The following is a 24,334-nucleotide window of genomic DNA, read 5'->3' on the forward strand; positions in this document are numbered from 1 at the left end:
ACTGAGGGGTTAATCTGGCCCTGCTGTTTAGGGCCACGAGTGGAAGTGCACAGAACTGGGAATGTACAGTATAGAAAAGCATTGGCCGGGGCTAGCGATGGGGTTAGTAAAAAAAAAAAAAAGTTTGCCACAGTGTGTTATGCATCTTGCTATTGTCCCTCCTTGGGCTTTTTAAAAGTTGGGCGGTACTGTAAGCCATGTAGTTAGGGTCCAATCACCTTGTCCGCAAAATGGGTCCGCATCCGATCCGCAATTTTGCGGAACAGGTGCGGACCCATTCATTTTCAATGGGGCCAGAATGTGCTGTCCGCATCCGCGGATGCGCACTTCCGTTCCACAAAAAAAAAAAAAAATGACCTATTCTTGTCCACAATTGCGGACAGGAAAAGGCATTTTCTATGAGAGTTCTGGCGATGTGCGTTCCGCAAAATGCGGAACGCACATTGCCGGTGTCCGTGTTTTGCGGATCTGCAAAACACATACGGACGTGTGAATGGACTCTAAGGCTACGACTACACTGGCGGCGGCCAGGATTGCAGTGTAGCGGTGATCCTATAGAAACAAATGGGACTGTAGAGCGAAAAGCATGTTTGTGGCAACCGCAACACGCCAGTCGTGAAAAATATAATACTGCTGCATTTTTGGCAACTCGCCTGTCAGGATTACAACAAACATGCGAGCGGCGATACAATCCCAATAGTTTCTATGGGACCACCACTGCACTGCGATGCCCCTGCTGTTGCGCAGTGTTGTCTGTAGCCCTACCCTTACTGGGGGCCAGATGGATGCAATGGCGCAGAACCCTGCAGCAGGAGACACATACAATATGCCCAACAAGTTTCCTTTACATTTACTGCAGCTTCTCGGTTGCAGAATCCCATAGCCTACAGCAAAGTGTGAACCTGATCGTATCAGTTAGTTCTTCTTTCCTTATATGTCAATAAAGTTTTTTAGAAAGGGAGAAAAAAACAGAAGAGGCGTGTTCCCCGCGTTCTTCATCCAATCAAATCCTTCCGATGGACGGAGAAAGCTGCTTCCGGCTGTAAGTGTCAGTTGCCGTGACAACGGTAAAGCAGTCTGTTGGGCGTGTGGTCACAGAGGCCTGGACGATTCTCTCAAGTAGCAGAGACGGGCTTAGTACGTGCGTGTGAACATAACGCTGTGAGGAGGGAGCTCTGAGCTGGAGACAAGTGGAGCCATGTTATCTTCGTCAGACAACAGCCGGGAGGGGTGAGATCTCCTGACATCATGGCTGCACGGTGTCTTGTAGATGATTGAGGAATGCCTGTCTGTAACATGCGCTGCCGGATACTCTGAATGGATCGCTGCCCTATCATAGGAAGGCGCTGGGTATCGAACAATTAACCCCTTCATTAGGTCGAGAGTCTAGACCGTATGCTTTTACAATAAAAAAGACTTCCCTGACACTGACCGCCCGGAATACAATGAGGGAGATTAATCAAACCGGTGGAAAGGAAAGCAGGCTAAGTTGGCCAACAACCAGTCAGATTCCACCTTTCATTTTTCATAGCCTTTTGAAAAATAAAAGGTGTAACCCAGTGCTCCAGACTAAAAAAATAATACCTAGGGAGCCATTGGCTACTGAACTGAAAAATGTAGTTGCCAAATTTAAATACATATAATTATACTGTCTGTTACATGTAGCCTGTAATACACTGTATATTATAGATATATATTGCGGGGTTTCGCTCTGGTAGACAGGATTAGCGGATGCAGTATAGAGGCAAGACAAGTTATTTGGATCAAACAGTTCAGTGTTTTATTCACACTTTAGGCCTCTTTCACACTTGCGTTGTCCGGATCCGGCGTGTACTCCACTTGCCGGAATTACACGCCGGATCCGGAAAAACGCAAGTGTACTGAAAGCATTTGAAGACGGAACCGTCTTCCAAATGCGTTCAGTGTTACTATGGCACCCAGGACGCTATTAAAGTCCTGGTTGCCATAGTAGTAGTGGGGAGCGGGGGAGCAGCATACTTACCGTCCGTGCGGCTCCCCGGGCGCTCCAGAATGACGTCAGAGCGCTCCATGCGCATGGATGACGTGATCCATGTGATCACATGATCCATGCGCTTGGGGCGCCCTGACGTCACTCTGGAGCGCCCGGGGAGCCGCACGGACGGTAAGTATGCTGCTCCCCCGCTCCCCGCTACACTTTACCATGGCTGCCAGGACTTTAGCGTCCCGGCAGCCATGGTAACCACTCTGAAAAAGCTAAATGTCGGCTCCGGCAATGCGCCGAAACGACGTTTAGCTTAAGGCCGGATCCGGATCAATGCCTTTCAATGGGCATTAATTCCGGATCCGGCCTTGCGGCAAGTGTTCCGGATTTTTGGCCGGAGCAAAAAGCGCAGCATGCTGCGGTATTTTCTCCGGCCAAAAAACGTTCCGTTCCGGAACTGAAGACATCCTGATGCATCCTGAACGGATTTCTCTCCATTCAGAATGCATTAGGATAATCCTGATCAGGATTCTTCCGGCATAGAGCCCCGACGACGGAACTCTATGCCGGAAGACAAGAACGCAAGTGTGAAAGAGGCCTTAGGCAAGTGACAAAACCAGCAGTCATAAACAAGCAAAAAGTCACCTTGCAGTGTTGGTGGTAATTCACACCATGCGTAATTCCGCCTCAAAGAGTCCTTGAGTATAGCAGCACCAACCTGTTTTCACACCAAACAGGCAACAAGGCTCCCAGATCCCAACACAGGGACATGGCTTCTGAGCCCAGCTGCCTATATGAGGATAGCAAGGTGCTGCCAAAACCCGGACCGGTGTTCTGCCAAATCTCTATACCTTGCCAGAAGTCTATATCGGAAGTGACGCGGCCGCACCGGAAGTGACGAGGCTGCCAAGGAATCAGCTGGAGGAGGGTATGCGCGGCGCTTCGCAAGCGCACATCCACCGGCTTAGCAAAGAATTATTGCAGCGCCGCGATAGAAGTACTTCGTACACCGCGCGTGCGCACTTAGGGGTATAGAGATTTTGCAGCGCAAAATGTTTCATCAGATCTCCCTACCCCTGAGTGCGCACGCGCCCACAAATCATCAGTTGCAGTTCAGCTCTACTATGTGGTGAGCTCGGTATCCAGCACTCAGCTCTGCGGTAAGGATGAACTGCAACTGATGATTTGTAGGCGCGTGCGCACTCAGGGGTAGGGAGATGTGATGAAACATTTTGCGCTGCAAAATCTCTATACCCCTAAGTGCGCACGCGCGGTGTACAAAGTATTTCTATCGCGGCGCTGCAATAATTCTTTGCTAAGCTGGTGGATGTGCGCTTGCGCAGCGCCGCGCACACCGTCCTCCAGCTGATTCCTTGGCGGCCTCGTCACTTCCGGTGCGGCCGCGTCGCTTCCGGTATAGACTTTTGGCAAGGTATAGAGATTTGGCAGAACACCGGCACTTAAAGTCCGGTATTTGACATCACCTGGCTGTAAATCAGCCCAGCAGCACATGCTGGGATATAAATACCTGTTTTCCCAGACAAAACCTCTCACTGTGTCACATACACGCCAAACAGTGTACCCGAGACAGGGCATCTGCGTTTCCCTGTAACCGACTTTCCCTGTGTTCCACCGAAAACGTAAAGTTTTATAGGGAGAGAAACCATCGGGTGACCCGGGCATTTCTGTCCTTTGTCTGGCTCATCCACTTGAGAGGGGGGTGGTCAGTCACCAGGCAGAATTTTCTCCCCAATAAATAATAGCGGAGAGATTCTAGTGGCCACTTGATAGCCAGCCACTCTCTCCACTATACTATACCGGGTCTCTGAGCTTACGGTTGAGGATGACCATGGGATGCTCCTCCCAGTTGACTTCCTGAGACAGTACAGCACCGAGGCCTACTTCGGAGGCATCCGTCTGTACTATAAACTTCCTTTTGAAGTTGGGCGTCACCAAAACCGGGGACCCGCACAGGGCCGACTTCAAAGCGGAGAAAGCCTCTTCCACCCAATCATCCCAGCGAACCATTGTTGACTTGTGTCCCTTCAAGAGTCCTGTCAAGGGCACAGCTAGAGTAACAAAGTGGGGAAAAAAAACCTCATGTAATAGCCCACCATTCCCAGGAATGACTTTATTTGCCTAGTGGTGACAGGTCGGGGCCAATTCCGTATTGCCTCTATTTTTTTCACTTGGGGTTTGATGACTCCGCGCCCAGTGACATACCCCAGATACTTAGTCTCTTCTAACCCTATCGCACATTTTTTGGGGTTAGCGGTTAGGCCAGCTTTCCGAAGGGAGTCCACTACAGCCTGCACTTTGGGTTGGTGACTTTCCCAGTCGGTACTGTGGATGACAATATCGTCCAGGTAAGTCGAAGTGTACCGACCATGTGGACGAAGCACGATGTCCATTAGTAGCTGAAAAGTGGCAGGGGTGCCATGCAGACCAAAGGGTAACACCTTATATTGGTACAGCCCCTCAGGCGTGACGAAGGCAGTTTTCTCTTTGGCAGCCTCCGTTAAGGGCACCTGCCAGTACCCTTTTGTGAGGTCCAAAACAGAAAAATACTGGGCTCGTCCTAACCTCTCGGTGAGCTCCTCCACCCGGGGCATGGGATACGCATTGAATTTGGAAACCTCGTTAAAGGATAACTGTCACATTTAGACCCTAATTTTAATTTTCATGTATGTAGTTACTAATAACATGATATTCCAGAATCAGTTACTATTAGACTGACTTACCCCATATTTAATAAGATTCAGCCCTTAGCAACCAGTCTGCATAAAACTGCAATTTCACTATTCAGTTAAGATGGCCGCCACTGCCCTCACCCTGAGGCTGATCCTGCCTGCCCTCACTAGCCAGTAACAATAGCCCCCCAAAAGTGTCAGTAACCAGAGCCCTCCCCCTAAAGGGTTAATCTCCTGCAGCACAAAGGGGTCCTCTTACCACATGTTGCTTTCATTTATACATTGAGCAGATGGCAGATCTCCCTTCCCTGCTCCAACTCTGCATTCTCCAGCTCTGCTGAGTGAGGGAGCGTCTGCCAAATGCAGGGACAGGGAGAAGTGCACACAGCCCAGTCACTGTTATCAGCTGCTGAGGAGGACCTGGCTTTAATCATTTACCTACAGTCCCTGGCTGTCAGTAATGTGACCCTGCACGCTGCGTGCTCTGTCCTTCAACAGATAGAGGACCATGCCTAGCACCCCTATTTTAAGCACAGGTAAAAAGTAGGCAGTACAGGGAACAAAAATGTGGAATTAAGGGGTAATTGAATACACAGTGAAAAGTTAAAATACGGCCACCAAGGTGATATTAATCACCACAATCCAATACAAAAAAAAATATATATATGACAGTTATCCTTTAAGTTTTCGAAAGTCATTACAAAACCGCAAAGTCCCGTCCGGCTTGGTTATCAGTACTATAGGACTGGCCCACTCACTTTTTGACTCCTCAATGATGTCTAGCTGCAACATTAGCTGCACTTCCTCCACGATGGCTTGTCGCCGAGCCTCGGGCACCTGGTATGGTTTTAATCAGACTTTTGCCTGAGGCTCAGTGACAATGTCATGCTGGATTATGGAAGTGCATCCAGGGAGGTCCGAGAACACATCCGTGTTCCGACTAACAAACTCCGTGGCCTCCTGAGTCAGTTTAGAGGAGAGGCTGTCAGCAATTTTTACTGTGGCAGCCGCTTCTCTTGCATCAGACAGAGGGGCCGGTACCTCTTCTCCTAGAAAACCCTGCCGCGGGCTGTCTTCTGTACAGGTTTCCCTATTTTTCCACGGTTTGAGTAAATTCACATGGTAAACCTGCTCTGGCTTTCGCCGCCCTGGGTGGTGTACCTTGTAGTTTACATCTCCAATTTTCTCGAGTACTTCGTAGGGCCCCTGCTACCTAGCCAGGAACTTACTGTCCCCAGTCGACACCAGAACCAAAACCCGATCACCCGGGTTAAAGATCCGGACCCGAGCATGCCGATTTATAATCCCGACTCTGGGCTCGCTCTCTAACAAGAGGCAACACTGTCTCTATCCGATCTTGCATCTGGGTAACGTACTCAATGACACTTTTATGTGGAGTGGGTTGTTGTTCCCATGCCTCTTTGGCTACGTCCAAGAGACCACGAGGGTGTCTGTCTTATAGCAGTTCGAAGGGCGAGAACCCAGTAAAGGCCTGGGGTACCTCTTGCACTGCAAACATGAGATAGGGCAGGAGGAGGTCCCAGTCCTTCCCATCTTCCGGATGTTAAACGGACGTCCGTAGCTGTTTTCTGTGCAGCAACCTACAGAGTTCCCTCATCACCTTGGACATAAAAGGGGTCCCTTGGTCGCCCAGAACCTCTTTAGGTAGTCCTACTCGGGAAAACATCTCCTTTTATTCCTTAGCTATGAGTTTGGCCGAGGTATGTCACAGTGCCACCGCCTCCGGGTACCGAGTGGCATAGTCTAGAATGACTAAGATGTGTTGATGCCCTCTTGCGGACTTCGGTACTGGGCCTATGAGGTCCATAGCTATTCGGTTAAACAGTACTTCGATAATCGGGATAGGTACTAGGGGACTACGGAAATGTGGCTGGGTGCTAGTTATCTGGCAGGTCGGGCAAGACTTTCAAATCTCTTCCACTTCTTTGAATATGTTGGGTCACTAAAACTGCTGTAGAAATACGATCCTGAGTTTTCTGCCACCCCAGGTGACCCCTGAGAACGTGTTGGTGGGCTAGATCTAACACAAGCTTGTGATAAGCCTTGGGGACCACCAACTGTTCAATAGGCTCACCCCGTAGTTGGTTTACATGATACAACATATCCTGATGAACCACAAAACGGGGAAACACCGACTCTGCCCCAGGATGTTGTGGTTCACCATCTCCTATTAACACATTTTCCCAGGCGCGGGATAGGTTTGGGTCCCTGCGTTGGTGTCACGCCTTGCCCTGTGAATGTGCGGAGGTCTGTCAGACTGGCTGCACATGTCTGACTTTTGTTTGTTTTGATTTGGGTTTGAGCTGGATCCACCTTCCCTCGAGTGTACTGGGTTCATTATTAGTGCGGCTATTTATCCCTCCTTCCCCCAGTGGCCTGTGCGGGTTATAGTTCTTTTCTGGGAGCTCTTGATTTGTGGTGGATCGTCTACTCCAGCTCTGCTCAAGATAAGTCCTCTCCTTTTATTTCCCTTTGTGTGTTTTATCTAGGCAGACGCTTGCTTCCTCCTGGATTGAAGAAGCAGGTTGCCTCTTCCCTTTTCCCTGCTGCTTAGGATTTGCCCAGGGTGTTTAGGCACGAGGGCATGTGCATATCCAGCCTAAGGGTATGCACATGGGCACAGCAGTTTAGGGAAAGCTTTTAGGGATCGCTAGGAGGTGACCCTTTTCTCCCTAGCTTTTGGCCTAGTCGTTTGTTCTGTTTGTTTTCCCGTGTTAGGTAAGTAAGCGGGGAAATAACCAATCGTGACAGTTGAGCAGTACCAAAGTTATCCCTGGAGACGTTAATGTCTGCCAATTCAGGACCCGGCGGCAAGTCCTTCACGTCTCCCACCATCACACTTAACGGTGTTGTCTCCCCCTCTTCCACCGAAGTGGCGGTCACCCTTTCGGTCTCAGGTTCCCAGGGTTCTGGTCTCCCCCCTGAGCCGGGCCACTGTGCTAGGGTTACCCCTGTGTCATGGGTATCAGTCACTCTCGTAGCAGGCCACAGTGCCGGGAAGTCTCTCCCTATTATGAGTTCATAATGTAAATTCGTGGCGACGGCCACCTCATGGGTCCACCTGCTGGCCACCGTGGACACCAGGGCGGTAGGATAGTCCTTTAAGTCTCCGTGGATGCACATCAAACCGACTTTCCGGCCAGTATACTCAGTGGACTGCACCAGGGTAGCCCTTACTAGGGTCACCAGACTCCCTGAGTTCAGCAGAGCCTCCGCCGGAGTGTCTCCCACTTCCACCTGGCACAAGTGATCTAGATCAGTGTTTCCCAACCAGTGTGCCTCCAGCTGTTGCAAAACTACAACACCCAACATGCCCGGACAGCCAAAGGCTGTCTGGGCATGCTGGGAGTTGTAGTTTTGCAACAGCTGGAGGCACACTGGTTGGGAAACACTGATCTAGAGACTCTGAGGTACCTGTTGCACACAGTCTTCTGGCATATAGCGACTGACGGTAGCCATAGTTAGTGTCCATGCGCTTAACCCGATGGAGACAGTCAGCCCTTACATGGCCAGGCTCCTGACACCGCCAGCAGACTATCGGAGCCAGGTCTGCTGTGGGTACATCCTGGGCAGGTTTTATTGGCTCAAATCTCCGGGCCTGGGGTGGAGATTTCCGGGGTTTGCCCCCCCCCCCCCCCCTCCTCCCGACAGAACTCTCCTTTAGATTCCTGGTAGCTTCATAGCGTTCTACCAGGTCCACCATCTCAAGGGCATTGCCAGGAGACACCTGACCGATCCAGTGCTAGAGAGGGTATGGCAAAGCCCTCCAGAACATATCAGCTAACAAACGATCCAGCATAGCAGTGGGACTCCTCACGTCAAGCTGTAGCCATTTTTGCAAGAGGTGAAATAATACTGGTGTCTTGCAGGCTCAGCCGGGTTGAACCCCCACTGATGCACCCACTGGGCCTAGACCAACGCATTCACCCCCAGTCTTGCCAGAATCTCACCCTTGACTATCTAGTAGTCGGCCGCTTGATCGTCCGGCAAGTCGAAATAAACCCGCTGGGAATCGGATGCCGGGAACGGAGCGACGACCTCAGCTCACTGGTCATGGGGTAGCTTTTCCCTGATGGCCACTTCTTTCGTACATCGGCAGGTAGGTTTTGATGTCATCTGCGGGGATCATCTTAGGAATCGCGGCACGGACTGCTTTCTGGGCATTGTGGATGCTCGGGGTTGCTCCTGTTGTCTGCAAAGCCATCACGTGTTGTAGCAGCAACTGGTTAGTCTCCTGCTGCTGCTTATTAGCCTCGCATTGCTGCAGGTTTGTCACTCGATGCTGCAGATTAGCCTCTATGAGGGCCTTCACAACAGTCTCCATTTTGTTGTGGGGCACTGGTTGTAATACAGCTGGTTTGATGTACGACATACAACCGTGCCTGAAAAATGCAGAAACCACTGCCTCACTGCTCATGCCCGCATCCTCCACCAATTGTGGGGTTTCGCTCTGGTAGACAGGATTAGCGGACGCATTATAGAGGCAACAACAAGTTCTTTGGATCAAACAGTTCAGTGTTTATTCACACCTTAGGCAAGTGACAAAACAAGCAGTCATAATCAAACAAAAAGTCTCCTTGCAGTGTTGTTGTTAATTTACACCATGCGGCAATTCTGCCTCAGAGTCTTTGAGTATAGCAGCACCAACCTGTTTTCACACCAAACAGGTAGCAAGCCTTCATCCAGACACAAGGCTCCCAGATTCCAACACAGAGACCTTGCTTCTGAGCCCAGCTGCCTATTTAAGGACAGCAAGGTGCTGCCAAAATCCGGAACGGCAATTAAAATCTGGTCCGGTATTTGACATCACCTGGCTGTAAATCAGCCCAGCAGCACATGCTGGGAGGAAAATACCTGTTTTCCCAGACAAAACCTCCTCACTGTGTCACAATATATATCTATATACTGTAATACATTGTACATTTTATAGGGCACTATATCTACAGGGAGCTATGGAGCCATCAGATCTCAGGCACTGTACATGCACAGAGCAGTCTATACCGTCCCATTCTTGTGTTCAGGGAGGAGGAGCCTCTGTTCATCCTTGGCCTCTCCAGAGCCGTCACTACAGTGAACGCGTGGCGTACCCCCAGCACAACACCTACCCGCCCGTCCTGCACCAGACCTGGGAACACACAGCTACAGCAGCAGGACACAGGCGATGCTGTCACACGGCCAACTAGGGGTTAACCACGGCCACTCAAGGTCACATGACTAATACATGCCCCCTTTCACAGTCAGGGTCACGGCCTCTTAAAGGGGCCAGACTTGGCTCGTGCTGATGATACTGCAGCACATCTAGAGGAGCCCCGCATCGGCGATCATTGCTGCAGAGGGGCTCCTGATGTGAACGATCCTGTCTCCCATAATTTAACTGCGGAGTTGCAGGAGTGGGTCTTGGTAGTCGCAAATGGCGACAAGACTAAAAAGTCCCGCTGCCATTTGTAAATTCTAAGTCGCTAAGCCAGTTCCGCTTTACATCAGTTTGATAGATCGCCCAAATTAACTCCTATTTAACCCTTAGAGGACCTTGCGTTTTTCCATTTTTCACTCCCCTCCTTCCCAGAGTCCTAACTCTCTTTTTTTTTTTTTTTTTTTTTTTTTTTCTCCTCATTCACATAGCCTTATGAGGTCTTATTTTTTGCAGGACAAGTTGTACTTTCTAATGGAATCCTTTACGGTTGCATACAGTAAACACATGTAGTGGGGATAATATTACAAATGGTGTGGAATTGGGAAAAAATGCAATTTTGACACATTATTATTTTTTTTTTTTAATGGTGTTCACTATGTGGTAAAATTTACCTGTTAACTTTATTCTCCAGGTCAGTACAATTTACAACGATACCACACTTGTGTCGTTTTTCTTGTGTTTTTTTAAAAATCTTGAAATTTTTTTATTTTCACAATCATATTCTGACCTCTATAACTTTTTTGTGGTTGTGTGAGGCCTCATTTGTTGCAGGGCCACCTGTACTTTTGGGGAGTTGAAGTGACAAAAATGGGGAATTGGCCAATCGCATCGCAGAGCTCACAGCCTAGCAGAAAAAACCTCCCAGGCTGTGAGCTCTGCGATGCGATTGTCCAGCGCTACAGCCTAGGAGAAGGAGACGCCCAGCCGAACAAGGGCAGGCTCCGCCTACTATAACCAAGTCCCCTAAGTCTCCGCCTACTATAACCAAGTCCCCGAACATACCGGAGGACATAACGGGAGAACGGAGCGGCGCCCAGGGATAATAGTAAGTGCAGTGAGATCCCTGGGCGCTGCTGTATATGTCATGATACTTAGTTCACAATGTCAGGATCGTTGAAAGGTCCTCTTTAATACTAAATTTTCTGATGAAAGGTCCTCTTTAACTGGCAGAAACCCGGCGGCTATGGCACACGCGATTAGGCACCATGTTTAAAGCTGCAACTTCTGCTGTACATGTACAGCGGAGGTTGTGAAGTGGTTAAAAGACCCTTCCTCCACTAGAGCAGACTGTTGGAGTTCACAGCGCAGATGAGAACCCAGCCTAACACCATATTTATCTGGTGATAACAGCTTATCACTAGGGATGAGCGAACTTCTGTTTTTAAGTTCGGCGTACAAGGTTTGGGTTATCTAAGGATTCCACTACCATGAACCGTACGTTATGGTTCGTTGTAGCGGAATCCATAATGAAATTCTTAGATAACCCGAACCTTATACGCCGAACTTAAAAACAGAAGTTCGCTCAAGAGTACTTATCATTATTTTTATCTATAGGAGAACTTCTTTAAGGTCTGTAGCTACACAATAAAAGAAGAATGTAACTCCTTACTGCCTCAGTTTTTGCTTTTATAAGACAAGACAAATTAGCAAGTATGTGCAAAGTGAAAAATTTTAATAATTAAAAATCTGTACAGTGTGACGTGCTTTTGAATTCAACCCCCTGAGTCAGTACTTTGTAGGACCACCTTTTCCTGCATTAACAGCTTCAAGTCTTTTGGGGTATGTGTCTATCAGCTTTACTCATCTAGAGCAGGCATCCTCAAACTGTGGCCCTCCAGCTGTTGTAAAACTACAACTCCCACAATGCCCTGCTGTAGGCTGATACCTGTAGGCTGTTCGGGCATGCTGGGAGTTGTAGTTTTGCAACAGCTGGAGGGCCGCAGTTTGAGGATGCCTGATCTAGAGGCTGACATTTTGGCAATTTTTCTCTGCAAAATAGCAAAAATTCTGTCAGATTGGATGGAGTGTCTGTGATCAGCAATTTTCAAGTCTTGCCACAGAATCTCAATGGAATCTAGGTCTGGACTTTGGGCCATTCTAACACATGAATGTATTTTGATCTAAACCAGGGGTGCACAACCCACGGGCCGCATGCGCTCCCCAGAGCCATGGTTTGCGGTTCCTGTCATTCTGGGCAGAAACAGAACTGATCCTGGGATTGGCTGTGTTATTGCCCAGAGAGCCGCACAGTGCAGCATTCCAGCTCCTACTCCTGCGCAGTGTTCCATAAGATGTTTAGAGCTTGGGATATATATATTTGTGGTCACGGCTACGGAAGAGAGCTAGTACCCTGAAGAACCGGGACCTAACTGATTAATGGCTCGCTGACCGAACTAAATGGCTGGCGGGGTGCCCTTAGCCATGTCGTGGGTAGGCCTATAAGGGGGCAAAAAACAAACCAAGTAGAGTAGAGTACCTTTTATTGAAGCTGAACAACTCACAAAGCCAAACCGCGAAAGGCCTTTGATATCTCGGCCTGGGGGTTCGGGATATAAAGCGCAAAGCATGAGGAGTGCCAGCGGCTCATTTTACGAATGGCCGGGGACATCATGCTTTGAAGCTGCGGATGCCGCCCCAATGCGGAATAAGTGCCCTGAAATGGCCTTGGGGTCGAAGCCCAAACCAGATGCTAGGGTACGAATGTGTGAGATGAACTGGGAAGCCGTGATGGCCCTGACTTTAAACGGGAGCAAAGGACTGTACAAAACTTACAGCAAACTCCTGAGGACTTGAACTGGGCACCATGCGTTAAAAGCCTGAAAATACTTCACCTCCACTGGTGGCCCTACCTGAGAGGTTTTGGAAGAAATTGTCGCTGCGCCATACCAGCTGATCCCTAGTTAAACCCTTGGCCCTGGCCGAAACGCTGGTAAATTCGCCGGGTCTTAAGAACCCGTAGAAGCTAAGGTACATGGCCGCCTTGATGACTGTGCTGGAATGGAGCCCAAAAGGAAGACCATCTAGGGAGGTGGAAAGCTTCCTGAAGAGTTCCCCTGACACCGACTGTCTGCTCGGAACGGCCCCTTTCGCTACTCTTCTGAACGCCTCTGAGTGTCGCTCTAACTGCCTGGGAAAAGAAAACCGACCTACTCTCTGGATCCTCCAACATGGAAAAATGCTGGACCACGGCCAAGTATAACTTGATAGTGTTTTTGGACAGTTTGAGGTTAGTATGACAGTAAGCTATGAAGGCTGTTATGTAAGTGGTCCTGTCAGTATCCTTTCTTGGATGAAGGAGTTAGGGGTGGGCGATATGGCCTAAAATCTATATTGCGATATAATTTTAAGCATGTGCGATATACGATATATATTGCGATATATTGTTTTCTATATTTGGGGGGGTGTTTAACCGCTTGCCGCCACGCTAGCGCCGAAAGGCGTCATTGCGTCGGCTCCCCCAGGCTACGCTAACGCCAATAGGCGTCATCTCGCGTGAGCCGAGATTTCTTGTGAACGCGCGCACACAGGCGCGCGCGCTCACAGGAACGGAAGGTAAGAGAGTTGATCTCCAGCCTGCCAGCGGCGATCGTTCGCTGGCAGGCTGGAGATGTGTTTTTTTTAACCCCTAACAGGTATATTAGACGCTGTTTTGATAACAGCGTCTAATATACCTGCTACCTGGTCCTCTGGTGGTCCCCTTTGTTTGGATCGACCACCAGAGGACACAGGTAGCTCAGTAAAGTAGCACCAAGCACCACTACACTACACTACACCCCCCACCCGTCACTTATTAACCCCTTATTAGCCCCTGATCACCCCATATAGACTCCCTGATCACCCCCCTGTCATTGATTACCCCCCTGTCATTGATCACACCCCTGTAAAGCTCCATTCAGACGTCCGCATGATTTTTACGGATCCACTGATAGATGGATCGGATCCGCAAAACGCATACGGACGTCTGAATGGAGCCTTACAGGGGCGTGATCAATGACTGTGGTGATCACCCCATATAGACTCCCTCATCACCCCCCTGTCATTGATCACATCCCTGTAAAGCTCCATTCAGACGTCCGCATGATTTTTACGGATCCACTGATAGATGGATCGGATCCGCAAAACGCACACGGACATCTGAATGGAGCCTTATAGGGGGGTGATCAATGACAGGGGGGTGATCACCCCATATAGACTCCCTGATCACCCCCCCCCTGTCATTGATTACCCCCCTGTCATTGATCACACCCCTGTAAAGCTCCATTCAGACGTCCGCATGATTTTTACGGATCCACTGATAGATCGATCGGATCCGCAAAACGCATACGGACGTCTGAATGGAGCCTTACAGGGGCATGATCAATGACTGTGGTGATCACCCCATATAGACTCCCTGATCACCCCCCCCTGTCATTGATCACCCCCCCCCTGTCATTGATCACCCCCCCCTGTCATTGATCACCCCCCCCCTGTCATTGATCACCCCCCCCCTGTCATTGATCACCCCCCCCCTGTCATTGATCACCCCCCCCTGTCATTGATCACCCCCCCCCTGTCATTGATCACCCCCCCCTGTCATTGATCACCCCCCCCCTGTCATTGATCACCCCCCCCCTGTCATTGATCACCCCCCCCCTGTCATTGATCACCCCCCCCCTGTCATTGATCACCCCCCCCCTGTCATTGATCACCCCCCCCCCTGTCATTGATCACCCCCCCCCTGTCATTGATCACCCCCCTGTCATTGATCACCCCCCTGTCATTGATCACCCCCCTGTCATTGATCACCCCCCTGTCAGGCTCCATTCAGACATTTTTTTGGCCCAAGTTAGCGGAAATTATTATTTTTTTCTTACAAAGTCTCATATTCCACTAACTTGTGTCAAAAAATTAAATCTCACATGAACTCACCATACCCCTCACGGAATCCAAATGCGTAAAATTTTTTAGACATTTATATTCCAGACTTCTTCTCACGCTTTAGGGCCCCTAGAATGCCAGGGCAGTATAAATACCCCACATGTGACCCCATTTCGGAAAGAAGACACCCCCAGGTATTCCGTGAGGGGCATATTGAGTCCATGAAAGATTGAAATTTTTGTCCCAAGTTAGCGGAACGGGAGACTTTGTGAGAAAAAAATAAAAAATATCAATTTCCGCTAACTTGTGCCAAAAAAAAAAAATTTCTATGAACTCGCCATGCCCCTCATTGAATACCTTGGGGTGTCTTCTTTCCAAAATGGGGTCACATGTGGGGTATTTATACTGCCCTGGCATTCTAGGGGCCCCAAAGCTTGAGAAGAAGTCTGGTATCCAAATGTCTAAAAATGCCCTCCTAAAAGGAATTTGGGCACCTTTGCGCATCTAGGCTGCAAAAAAAGTGTCACACATCTGGTATCGCCGTACTCAGGAGAAGTTGGGGAATGTGTTTTGGGGTGTCATTTTACATATACCCATGCTGGGTGAGAGAAATATCTTGGTCAAATGCCAACTTTGTATAAAAAAATGGGAAAAGTTGTCTTTTGCCAAGATATTTCTCTCACCCAGCATGGGTATATGTAAAATGACCCCCCAAAACACATTCCCCAACTTCTCCTGAATACGGCGATACCACATGTGTGACAATTTTTTTGCAGCCTAGGTGGGCAAAGGGGCCCATATTCCAAAGAGCACCTTTAGGATTTCACAGGTCATTTACCTACTTACCACACATTAGGGCCCCTGGAAAATGCCAGGGCAGTATAACTACCCCACAAGTGACCCCATTTTGGAAAGAAGACACCCCAAGGTATTCCGTGAGGGGCATGGCGAGTTCCTAGAATTTTTTTTTTTTTGTCACAAGTTAGTGGAAAATGATGATTTTTTTTTTTTTTTTTCTTACAAAGTCTCATATTCCACTAATTTGTGACAAAAAATAAAAACTTCCACGAACTCACTATGCCCATCAGCGAATACCTTGGGGTGTCTTCTTTCCAAAATGGGGTCACTTGTGGGGTAGTTATACTGCCCTGGCATTCTAGGGGCCCAAATGTGTGGTAAGGAGTTTGAAATCAAATTCTGTAAAAAATGACCAGTGAAATCCGAAAGGTGCTCTTTGGAATATGGGCCCCTTTGCCCACCTAGGCTGCAAAAAAGTGTCACACATCTGGTATCTCCGTATTCAGGAGAAGTTGGGGAATGTGTTTTGGGGTGTCATTTTACATATACCCATGCTGGGTGAGAGAAATATCTTGGCAAAAGACAACTTTTACCATTTTTTTTTATACAAAGTTGTCTTTTGCCAAGATATTTCTCTCACCCAGCATGGGTATATGTAAAATGACACCCCAAAACACATTCCCCAACTTCTCCTGAATACGGAGATACCACATGTGTGACACTTTTTTTGCAGCCTAGGTGGGCAAAGGGGCCCACATTCCAAAGAGCACCTTTTGGATTTCACCAGCCATTTTTTACAGAATTTGATTTTAAACTCCTTACCACACATTTGGGCCCCTAGAATGCCAGGGCAGTATAACTACCCCACAAGTGACCCCATTTTGGAAAGAAGACATCCCAAGGTATTCGCTGATGGGCATAGTGAGTTCATGGAAGCTTTTATTTTTTGTCAGAAGTTAGTGGAATATGAGACTTTAAGAAAAAAAAAACACATCATTTTCGGCTAACTTGTGACAAAAAATAAAAAGTTCTATGAACTCACTATGCCCATCAACGAATACCTTAGGGTGTCTACTTTCCGAAATGGGGTCATTTGTGGGGTGTTTGTACTGTCTGGGCATTGTAGAACCTCAGGAAACATGACAGGTGCTCAGAAAGTCAGAGCTGCTTCAAAAAGCGGAAATTCACATTTTTGTACCATAGTTTGTAAACGCTATAACTTTTAACCAAACCATTTTTTTTTTTTTACCCAAACATTTTTTTTTTTATCAAAGACATGTAGAACAATAAATTTAGAGCAAAATTTATATATGGATCTCGTTTTTTTTTTACTGAAAGTGAAAAATGTCATTTTTTTGCAAAAGAATCGTTAAATTTCGATTAATAACAAAAAAAGTAAAAATGTCAGCAGCAATGAAATACCACCAAATGAAAGCTCTATTAGTGAGAAGAAAAGGAGGTAAAATTCATTTGGGTGGTAAGTTGCATGACCGAGCAATAAACGGTGAAAGTAGTGTAGTGCCGATTTGTAAAAAAGGGCCTGGTCTTTAGGGGGGAGGGAGGGACTCCCTCCTTCTCCACTATGCCGGCTCAGGAGAAAATGGTGCGCGCGCGTTTAGTCGATATGGCGAAAATCCATATCGTGGCCCAAATTTATATTGCATATCGCCCACCCCTAGAAGGAGTGTGAAACTGTTGAAAGTGTTCCAAGCGGTTTTGTAATTCCTGGCCGTGTTAACTTCTGCATCAGAGACTTGGCTGAAGAAATTATTTTAATCCATTATTAGTGTTTGATAAATCGGAGGGGGGAGCCCCACTCGTTCTGCCTCCGGCATGATCTGGAAGAAAATATCGAAATTAAAATGAGACAAAGCATCTGCGGCGACATTACGTATGCCCTGAATGTGCCTGTATGACATGTGGAAATTAAACTGCAGGGAGAGCCAAACCAGCCTGCGGACAAAAGACCTGATCTGGGGTGACTGGGATCTGCCCCGAGCGATGATATCTACCACTGTCTGATTGTCGGTGATGAACACCACGGAAGAATTGGCCCATTTCCTGCCCCAGACTTGGGCGGCTGCCACAAATGGGTAGAACTCCAACAAAGGAGAACATTTCAAAACGACTCTGGCTGACGAAATCTCTGATGGCCAAGCGCCCGCAAACCTCTGATTTCCGCAGATTGCCGCGAAACCCCCGGAGGCGGCGGCATCCGAGAAAATCAAAGTGGATGCTGGCCCCAGTTGCGGAATGAACATGGAGACTCCGTTCCATTCGGCCAGAAAGTCCCTCCACATGGCCAGGTCGGCCATGGCTTGGGCATCTAAACTAATGAGGCTATCTTGCTCGGGAGCTGAGGGGAGTAGCTGCAGGAGCCTGGACTTGAAGGCTCTACCTTGAGGCATGACTCTAGTGGCAAAATTTAGCATTCCTAGCAGTAACATGGTACATAAGGCCGAAAAAAGAAATTTGTCCATCCAGTTCGGCCTGTCATCCTGCAAGTTGATCCAGAGGAAGGCAAAAAAAACCTGTGAGGTAGAAGCCAATTTTCCTCACTTTAGGGGAATAAAAAATTCCTTCCCGACTCCAATCAGGCAATCGGAATATCTCCCTGGATCAACGACCCCTTTCTAGTAGCTATATCCTGTAATATTATTACACTCCAGAAATACATCCAGGCCCCTCTTGAATTCCTTTATTGTACTCACCATCACCACCTCCTCAGGCAGAGAGTTCCATAGTCTCACTGCTCTTACCGTAGAGAAGCAGGGACTGCAACTCTACTTTGACACACGTCCTACTGCCCACCGCTTTGGAGATGGCCTCCTTAATTTTTGAATTTTAAATTCTCAGCTGGTAACCTGGCCTCCATTTTTACTGTGTCGAAGACTATGCCCAGGAAGGTGATTACCGTCGCGGGGCCTTCTATTTTTGAGGGTGACACCGGTACATTGAGTCTTGAAAAAAGCTGGAGAAGACCCTGGAGCTTGCTTGGCTTTCAGTCTAGCCTTTCTATTAAAAGAAAATCATCCAGGTAATGGATGACCGGCGGACAGTCGCAGTGGTTGACCAAGATCCAGTGCAAGGCCTGCGCAAACTGGTCAAACAGCCAGGGGCTGCTTTTGGACCCGAAAGTCAGGCGATTCGCAAAGTAATATTGGTCCTGCCGCTTGATCCCATAGAACTTCCAAAGCTGCGGCTGGATGGGCAGCAGCTTGAAAGCGTCAGCGATGTCCGCCTTGGCCAACCATGCCCCCTGCCTACCTGAAGGATTTGCTGAATGGCCTCGTCTATGGAAGAATAGCGCATGGGAAAACTCCTCAGAGGGAACTAAGGAGTTTAAACTGGGTATGCTAGAGCCATGAGGTGCAGACAGGTCATAGATCAAACGTTTTTTATTGGTGAATTGTTTAGACACGATGCCTATGGGGTTGATTCTCCAAAGGTCAAAGGGGACAACGGAAAATGGACCGATGAGGAACCCCTTCTCTAATTCGGACTTGATTAGAGTCCCCACCGGCTCAGGATCCCTGCCTGCTGACAAGAGGTTGGGACCCTCCCAAGTGGACTGGGGAAGAGCTACTAGGCCTGTGTGAAAGCCTGTAGCGAACCCAGAAACCAAAAATTGGACAAACTGCGGGTTGTGGTGGCCCTGCAGAAGGGCTGCCAGTAAATCCACGTTGACCCCGGTTAGTCAGGATGGCCTGGAGGACCTTTGGGGACAAGCCATTTGGGGGTGAGCCCTGAAACATACGGAACATACGTGGAGGGCCCTACATTTTATTGTAGTAACAGGCGTTCTGGTTGAAATTGTTACAGACCTGGCTGTTACCCAGGAAAACTATGGGACGCCCCAACTTATCCGTGGTTGGGCCAGACCATTGTTGGGACCCGGAGCTACTGGAAAAGGATCTGCCCTGGGACATGGAGGGTCCTGCATTGGGGCACCTATCTGAAGACTGGGCAATTGACTGGCAGGAGGCACACGCCGGGGCCTTGAGCTCTGTGAAGTGCCAGCAAAAAAGCTCCATGTCCATGGAAGCCCAGTTTGTGATGTGTTGGAATCGGGCCAGAGTGGCGGCATCTTTGGCAGAAAACAAGCGGTGGTAGTCATAGAACGCGTGCTTACCATACTTATGGCCCAAGTCCGTGACCCGGTAAAGGTAAGTGTCCAACTTCTCCCGCCTCTCAGGGTGGACTGAGCAAAGGACATCCCTGAATAAACTGATCGCCAGGACGAATTCGGTGATGGACAGCTTTTTGTTTATGTGGGGATCCCTTTCCTTAAGGACGATGGACACGTCGCTGCACGCGATCGTTTTGCTTTCTATTGTGTCATGCGTAGCTATTAGAATGGACGCTAGGTTGACGTCTTTACCCTCTAGGATATCTTTTTTGATGTTGCTAGGAATGAAATGTGAGGGAGCTACCTCAGGCGCGCTTAGGACCCTACCTGGGGGAATGGGCCCTGTAGTCGAGGCTACTGGCAAGGGTGAAACAGACTGTGTAGCTGCCGACCCTTGGTAGGATTCGACTACCAGGAGCCTAGTCTGCACGTCCGAGACTGAGGAGGCAATGTTGTTTATCATAGAATGAAGTTGAGTCAGAGATAGTTGGAGAGTAGACATGGAGACTTACTCCAAGTCTGGGGCTGCCGATTCAGCCATCAGCAGTCTATATAATTCTGCCTTCCCGGCGGAAGCAGGGTGTTGAATCCCTCTCCTGTTTAGTTCTGCGATTAACTTTGTTGTCCAATTCCTTAGAGATGACGACCTGGCCCACTCGGATGCGGGGGTTTCAGGAACCGACAAGGCATCCTCTATGTTGGAAGTGTGCGACATACTGCAGCTGCGAGATGACAAACAGAAATTAATAGCGGAGCTGGAGGCCCTTCATTTTGGAAGAGAGACCCGTGCCGTGAATGGTGGTTGAAGAAAAACTAGTGAGTTGGGCGAGTGCCTGGTGCTTCGAAAAAACGAGTGGAGGACCTAGGCGGACTAGAGCGTGAAATGGCGTAGGAAAGCTAAAGTGAAGTGGCCACAAACTGGGAGTTTAGAGAAAAGGATTAAAATGAACACCAAACCTGAAATCGTACCGGAGGAAAAAGAAAATGGAATTAAGTCTGAAACGTGACAGGTGACAGATATGGAAATTAATAAACGTGAACCCGAAGCATAACAGGCAACAGACCTGGCAAACAATAGCGTAAAACCTGAAACGTAACAGCCAACAGATAAAGTAATTAATGAACATAAGCCTGAAGCGTAACAGGCAACAGATAAGGTACATAATAAATGTAGGCCCGAAACGTAACGGGCAACAGATGGTAATTAATAAACGTAAGCCTGAAACGTAGCAGACATGGTATTTGCTAAACGTAAGCCTGAAGCGTAACAGGCAACAGATATAGTAAATAATAAACGTGAGCCTGCAACGTGACAGGCGACAGACATGGTGACTGAAAGTGAGCCCGAAACGGCCGGCAATAGAAATGGTAGCTACCAAACCTTGGGGGGCCGACCGTGACTGGTAGTGACATTCATAACTGACGTGGGACTGAGTGACGGAATGAGTGGGGAACTAAAGTAGTTACCGAAATGTCCGCAGATGTAGCAGAGTGGAATAGGCGGCGGTCGGCTCAGACGGAACGACGGACAGACTATTAGAGAGAAGTTTGGCTGACAGTATGCAGCTGGAACAGGGGAGCACCCAGGATCTGCAAAACAACCAGTATCGTGACGAGCAGGAAAAGATTTAATTATATATATATTTTTTTTATGTGGTAAGTGTGGATACATGCTCATGGAGACTTCTTTAATACAACATCCCCAGACATGGAAATGACGTGCTGCCTGTGGTTTCTGCTGTGCCTGCTTGTTTGATAGGCATCGTGTGCTGTAAATGGCAGAAGGAACCATCGCTGACTGTCCCCCCTAACCGGAGCAGCCCCAGGCCCTGGGGAGGGGGATGGGCAGCTGGAGACTAACAGGCACAGCCGCTGAAACCGCATAGCCAACAGCGGCTCCATTCCCCCACCCCGCAAGCGTTGGGGCCAGAAAAGAACTAGCGAGTGCCGGAAGCAGGAGAACACATTAGTAACATAGTAACATAGTAACATAGTACATAAGGCCGAAAAAAGACATTTGTCCATCCAGTTCGGCCTGTCATCCTACAAGTTGATCCAGAGGAAGGCAAAAAAACCCTGTGAGGTAGAAGCCAATTTTCCTCACTTTAGGGGAATAAAAAATTCCTTCCCGACTCCAATCAGGCAATCAGAATAACTCCCTGGATCAACGACCCCTCTCTAGTAGCTATAGCCTGTAATATTATTACACTCCAGAAATACATCCAGGCCCCTCTTGAATTCCTTTATTGTACTCACCATCACCACCTCCTCAGGCAGAGAGTTCCATAGTCTCACTGCTCTTACCGTAAAGAACCCTTTTCTATGTTTGTGTACAAACCTTCTTTCCTCCAAACGCAGAGGATGTCCCCTCGTCACAGTCACAGTCCTGGGGATAAATAGATGATGGGATAGATCTCTGTACTGCCCCCTGATATATTTATACATAGTAATTAGATCTCCCCTCAGTCGTCTTTTTTCTAACGTGAATAACCCTAATTTTGATAATCTTTCAGGATACTGTAGTTGCCCCATTCCAGTTATTACTTTAGTTGCCCTCCTCTGGACCCTCTCCAGCTCTGCTATGTCTGCCTTGTTTACAGGAGCCCAGAACTGTACACAGTACTCCATGTGTGGTCTGACCAGTGATTTGTAAAGTAGTAGGAATATGTTCTCATCACGGGCATCTATGCCCCTTTTGATGCAACCCATTATCTTATTGGCCTTGGCAGCCGCTGCCTGACACTGTTTTTTGCAGCTTAGTTTGCTGTTTATTAAAATTCCTAGATCCTTTTCCATGTCAGTGTTACCGCCGTGGTCACGTGTGCGCCAGCTGGGGACGCAAACCTCGTTGCTGGGGAACCAGGACGCCGAGCGGCCAGCCCCGGACCTAGCGTCCCACATGACCCTGCAGCGCCGGCAATCAGGAAGTGCGGTGGAGGCCAGCTGGGAGCGTGGGCGGGTAACAATGGAACACTGCGGCCGAGGAGTAAGGAACGAGGAACCGGAGAAGGGACGTACTTACCCTGCAAGCCAGATGGATGCAGCGCTGGACAAGAGGGACCCAGACGGGCCCTACTTTCCTGGAATGGCGCGCTGTGATGGGGGGCGTGACGCTCGTAGTGGGATTTCAGGCACCGGAAACGCACGCAAGTAAGGTGAGGGCGTGCCTGTTTTATAGGTGCCTGCGCCCCTCCCACAAATGCAGGCTGATTCTCCGCAACTTTATCCCAGATCTGTCTGGTGTGTTCCTTGGTTTTCATGATGCTGTTTGATTACTGATGTTCACTAACAAACCCCTGGGGCCTTCACAGAACATCTGTAGCTATACTAAGAATAAATTACACATAGATGGACTCAAATTTAGTGATTTCTGAAGGCAATTGGTAACATTGAATTTTATTTAGCAGTATCAGAGTACAGGGGGCTGAATAGATATGCAAGCCACACAGATTTTTATTTATTAAAATTTTTGAAAACCACGTATCCTTTTCTTTTCACTTGACACATACTTGCTACTGTGATGGCTAACCTCCCGCACTCCAGCTGTGGTAAAAGTACAACTCCCAAGATGCACACTTGCTTGGCTGTTCTCAGAACTCCATAAAAATGAATGGAGCATGCTGGGAGTTGTAGTTTTACCACAGATGGAGTGCCGTAGGTTAGCCATCATAAAATCACAATAAAATACATTGGGTTTGTGGGTGTAACGTGGAAAAGTTCAAGGGGTATAAATACTTTTTATGTTTTACTACTGTTGCACAATAGTTCTGTAAACTCTGGTGGTCTCATAGAGATGAATGAAACGGCAGCAGGCATACTTAAAGGGAACCTGTCACCGGGATTTTGTGCATAGAGCTGAGTACATGGATTGCTAGATGGCCGCTAGCACACCCGCAATACCCAGTCCCCATAGCTCTGTGTGCTTTTATTGTGTAAAAAACCGATTTGATACATATGCAAATTAACCTGAGATGAGTCCTGTATGTGAGATGAGTCAGGGACAGGACTCATCTCAGGTTAATTTGCATATGGATCAAATAGTTTTTTTTACACAATAAAAGCACACAGAGCTATGGGGACTGGGTATTGCGGGTGTGCTAGCGGCCATCTAGCAACCCATGTCCTCAGCTCTATACACAAAATCCAGGTGACAGGTTCCCTTTAAAGGGCATCTGTCAGCAGATTTGTACCTATGAAACTGGCTGACCTGTTCCATGTGCGCTTGGCAGCTGAAGGGATCTGTGTTGGTCCTGTTTTCATATGTGCCTGCATTGCTGAGGAAAAATTAAGTTTTAAAGAGGACCTTTCATCGGTCCAAACATTGTAAGATAATTATCAAGCTACATAGAGCGGCGCCCAGGGATCTCACTGCATTTACTATTATCCCTGGGCGTCGCTCCGTTCTCCCGCTGTGTCCTCTGGTATCTTCACTGAATTGGTTCTACTAGGCGGAGTCTGCCCTGTTTCACCCTGGGCGTTCCTTCTCCCAGGCTGTAGTGCTGTCCAATCGCAGCGCAGAGCTCACAGTCTGGGAGAAAAAAACAAAACAGATGCTGATCTATCCAGAGGATAGATCATCAGTTTAAACAACGCGTGCATTCTGCATTTTATGGAACGTCCGGCCCATAATAGAACAGTCCTATCCTATTTTTGGGGGTGACAAGGTGACCAAAAAAATAAAT

General features: G+C 48.3%; 1 protein-coding gene across 1 annotated transcript in view; it reads left to right on the forward strand.

The window, feature by feature from the left end:
- Positions 1-535: 535 nt before the first annotated feature.
- BBS1 (Bardet-Biedl syndrome 1) overlaps positions 536-24,334 on the forward strand; it is a 398,008-nt gene continuing 374,209 nt past the window's right edge. Inside the window, exons 1-2 of the mRNA XM_040410173.1 lie at positions 536-546; positions 1,048-1,230. Of these exons, the coding sequence (XP_040266107.1) occupies positions 1,199-1,230 (32 nt within the window). The 5' untranslated portion in view covers positions 536-546; positions 1,048-1,198. The remainder of the gene's footprint in view (positions 547-1,047; positions 1,231-24,334) is intronic.

The sequence above is a fragment of the Bufo bufo genome, chromosome 10 (genome assembly GCF_905171765.1).
Source record: "Bufo bufo chromosome 10, aBufBuf1.1, whole genome shotgun sequence".
NCBI classification, from domain to species: domain Eukaryota; kingdom Metazoa; phylum Chordata; class Amphibia; order Anura; family Bufonidae; genus Bufo; species Bufo bufo.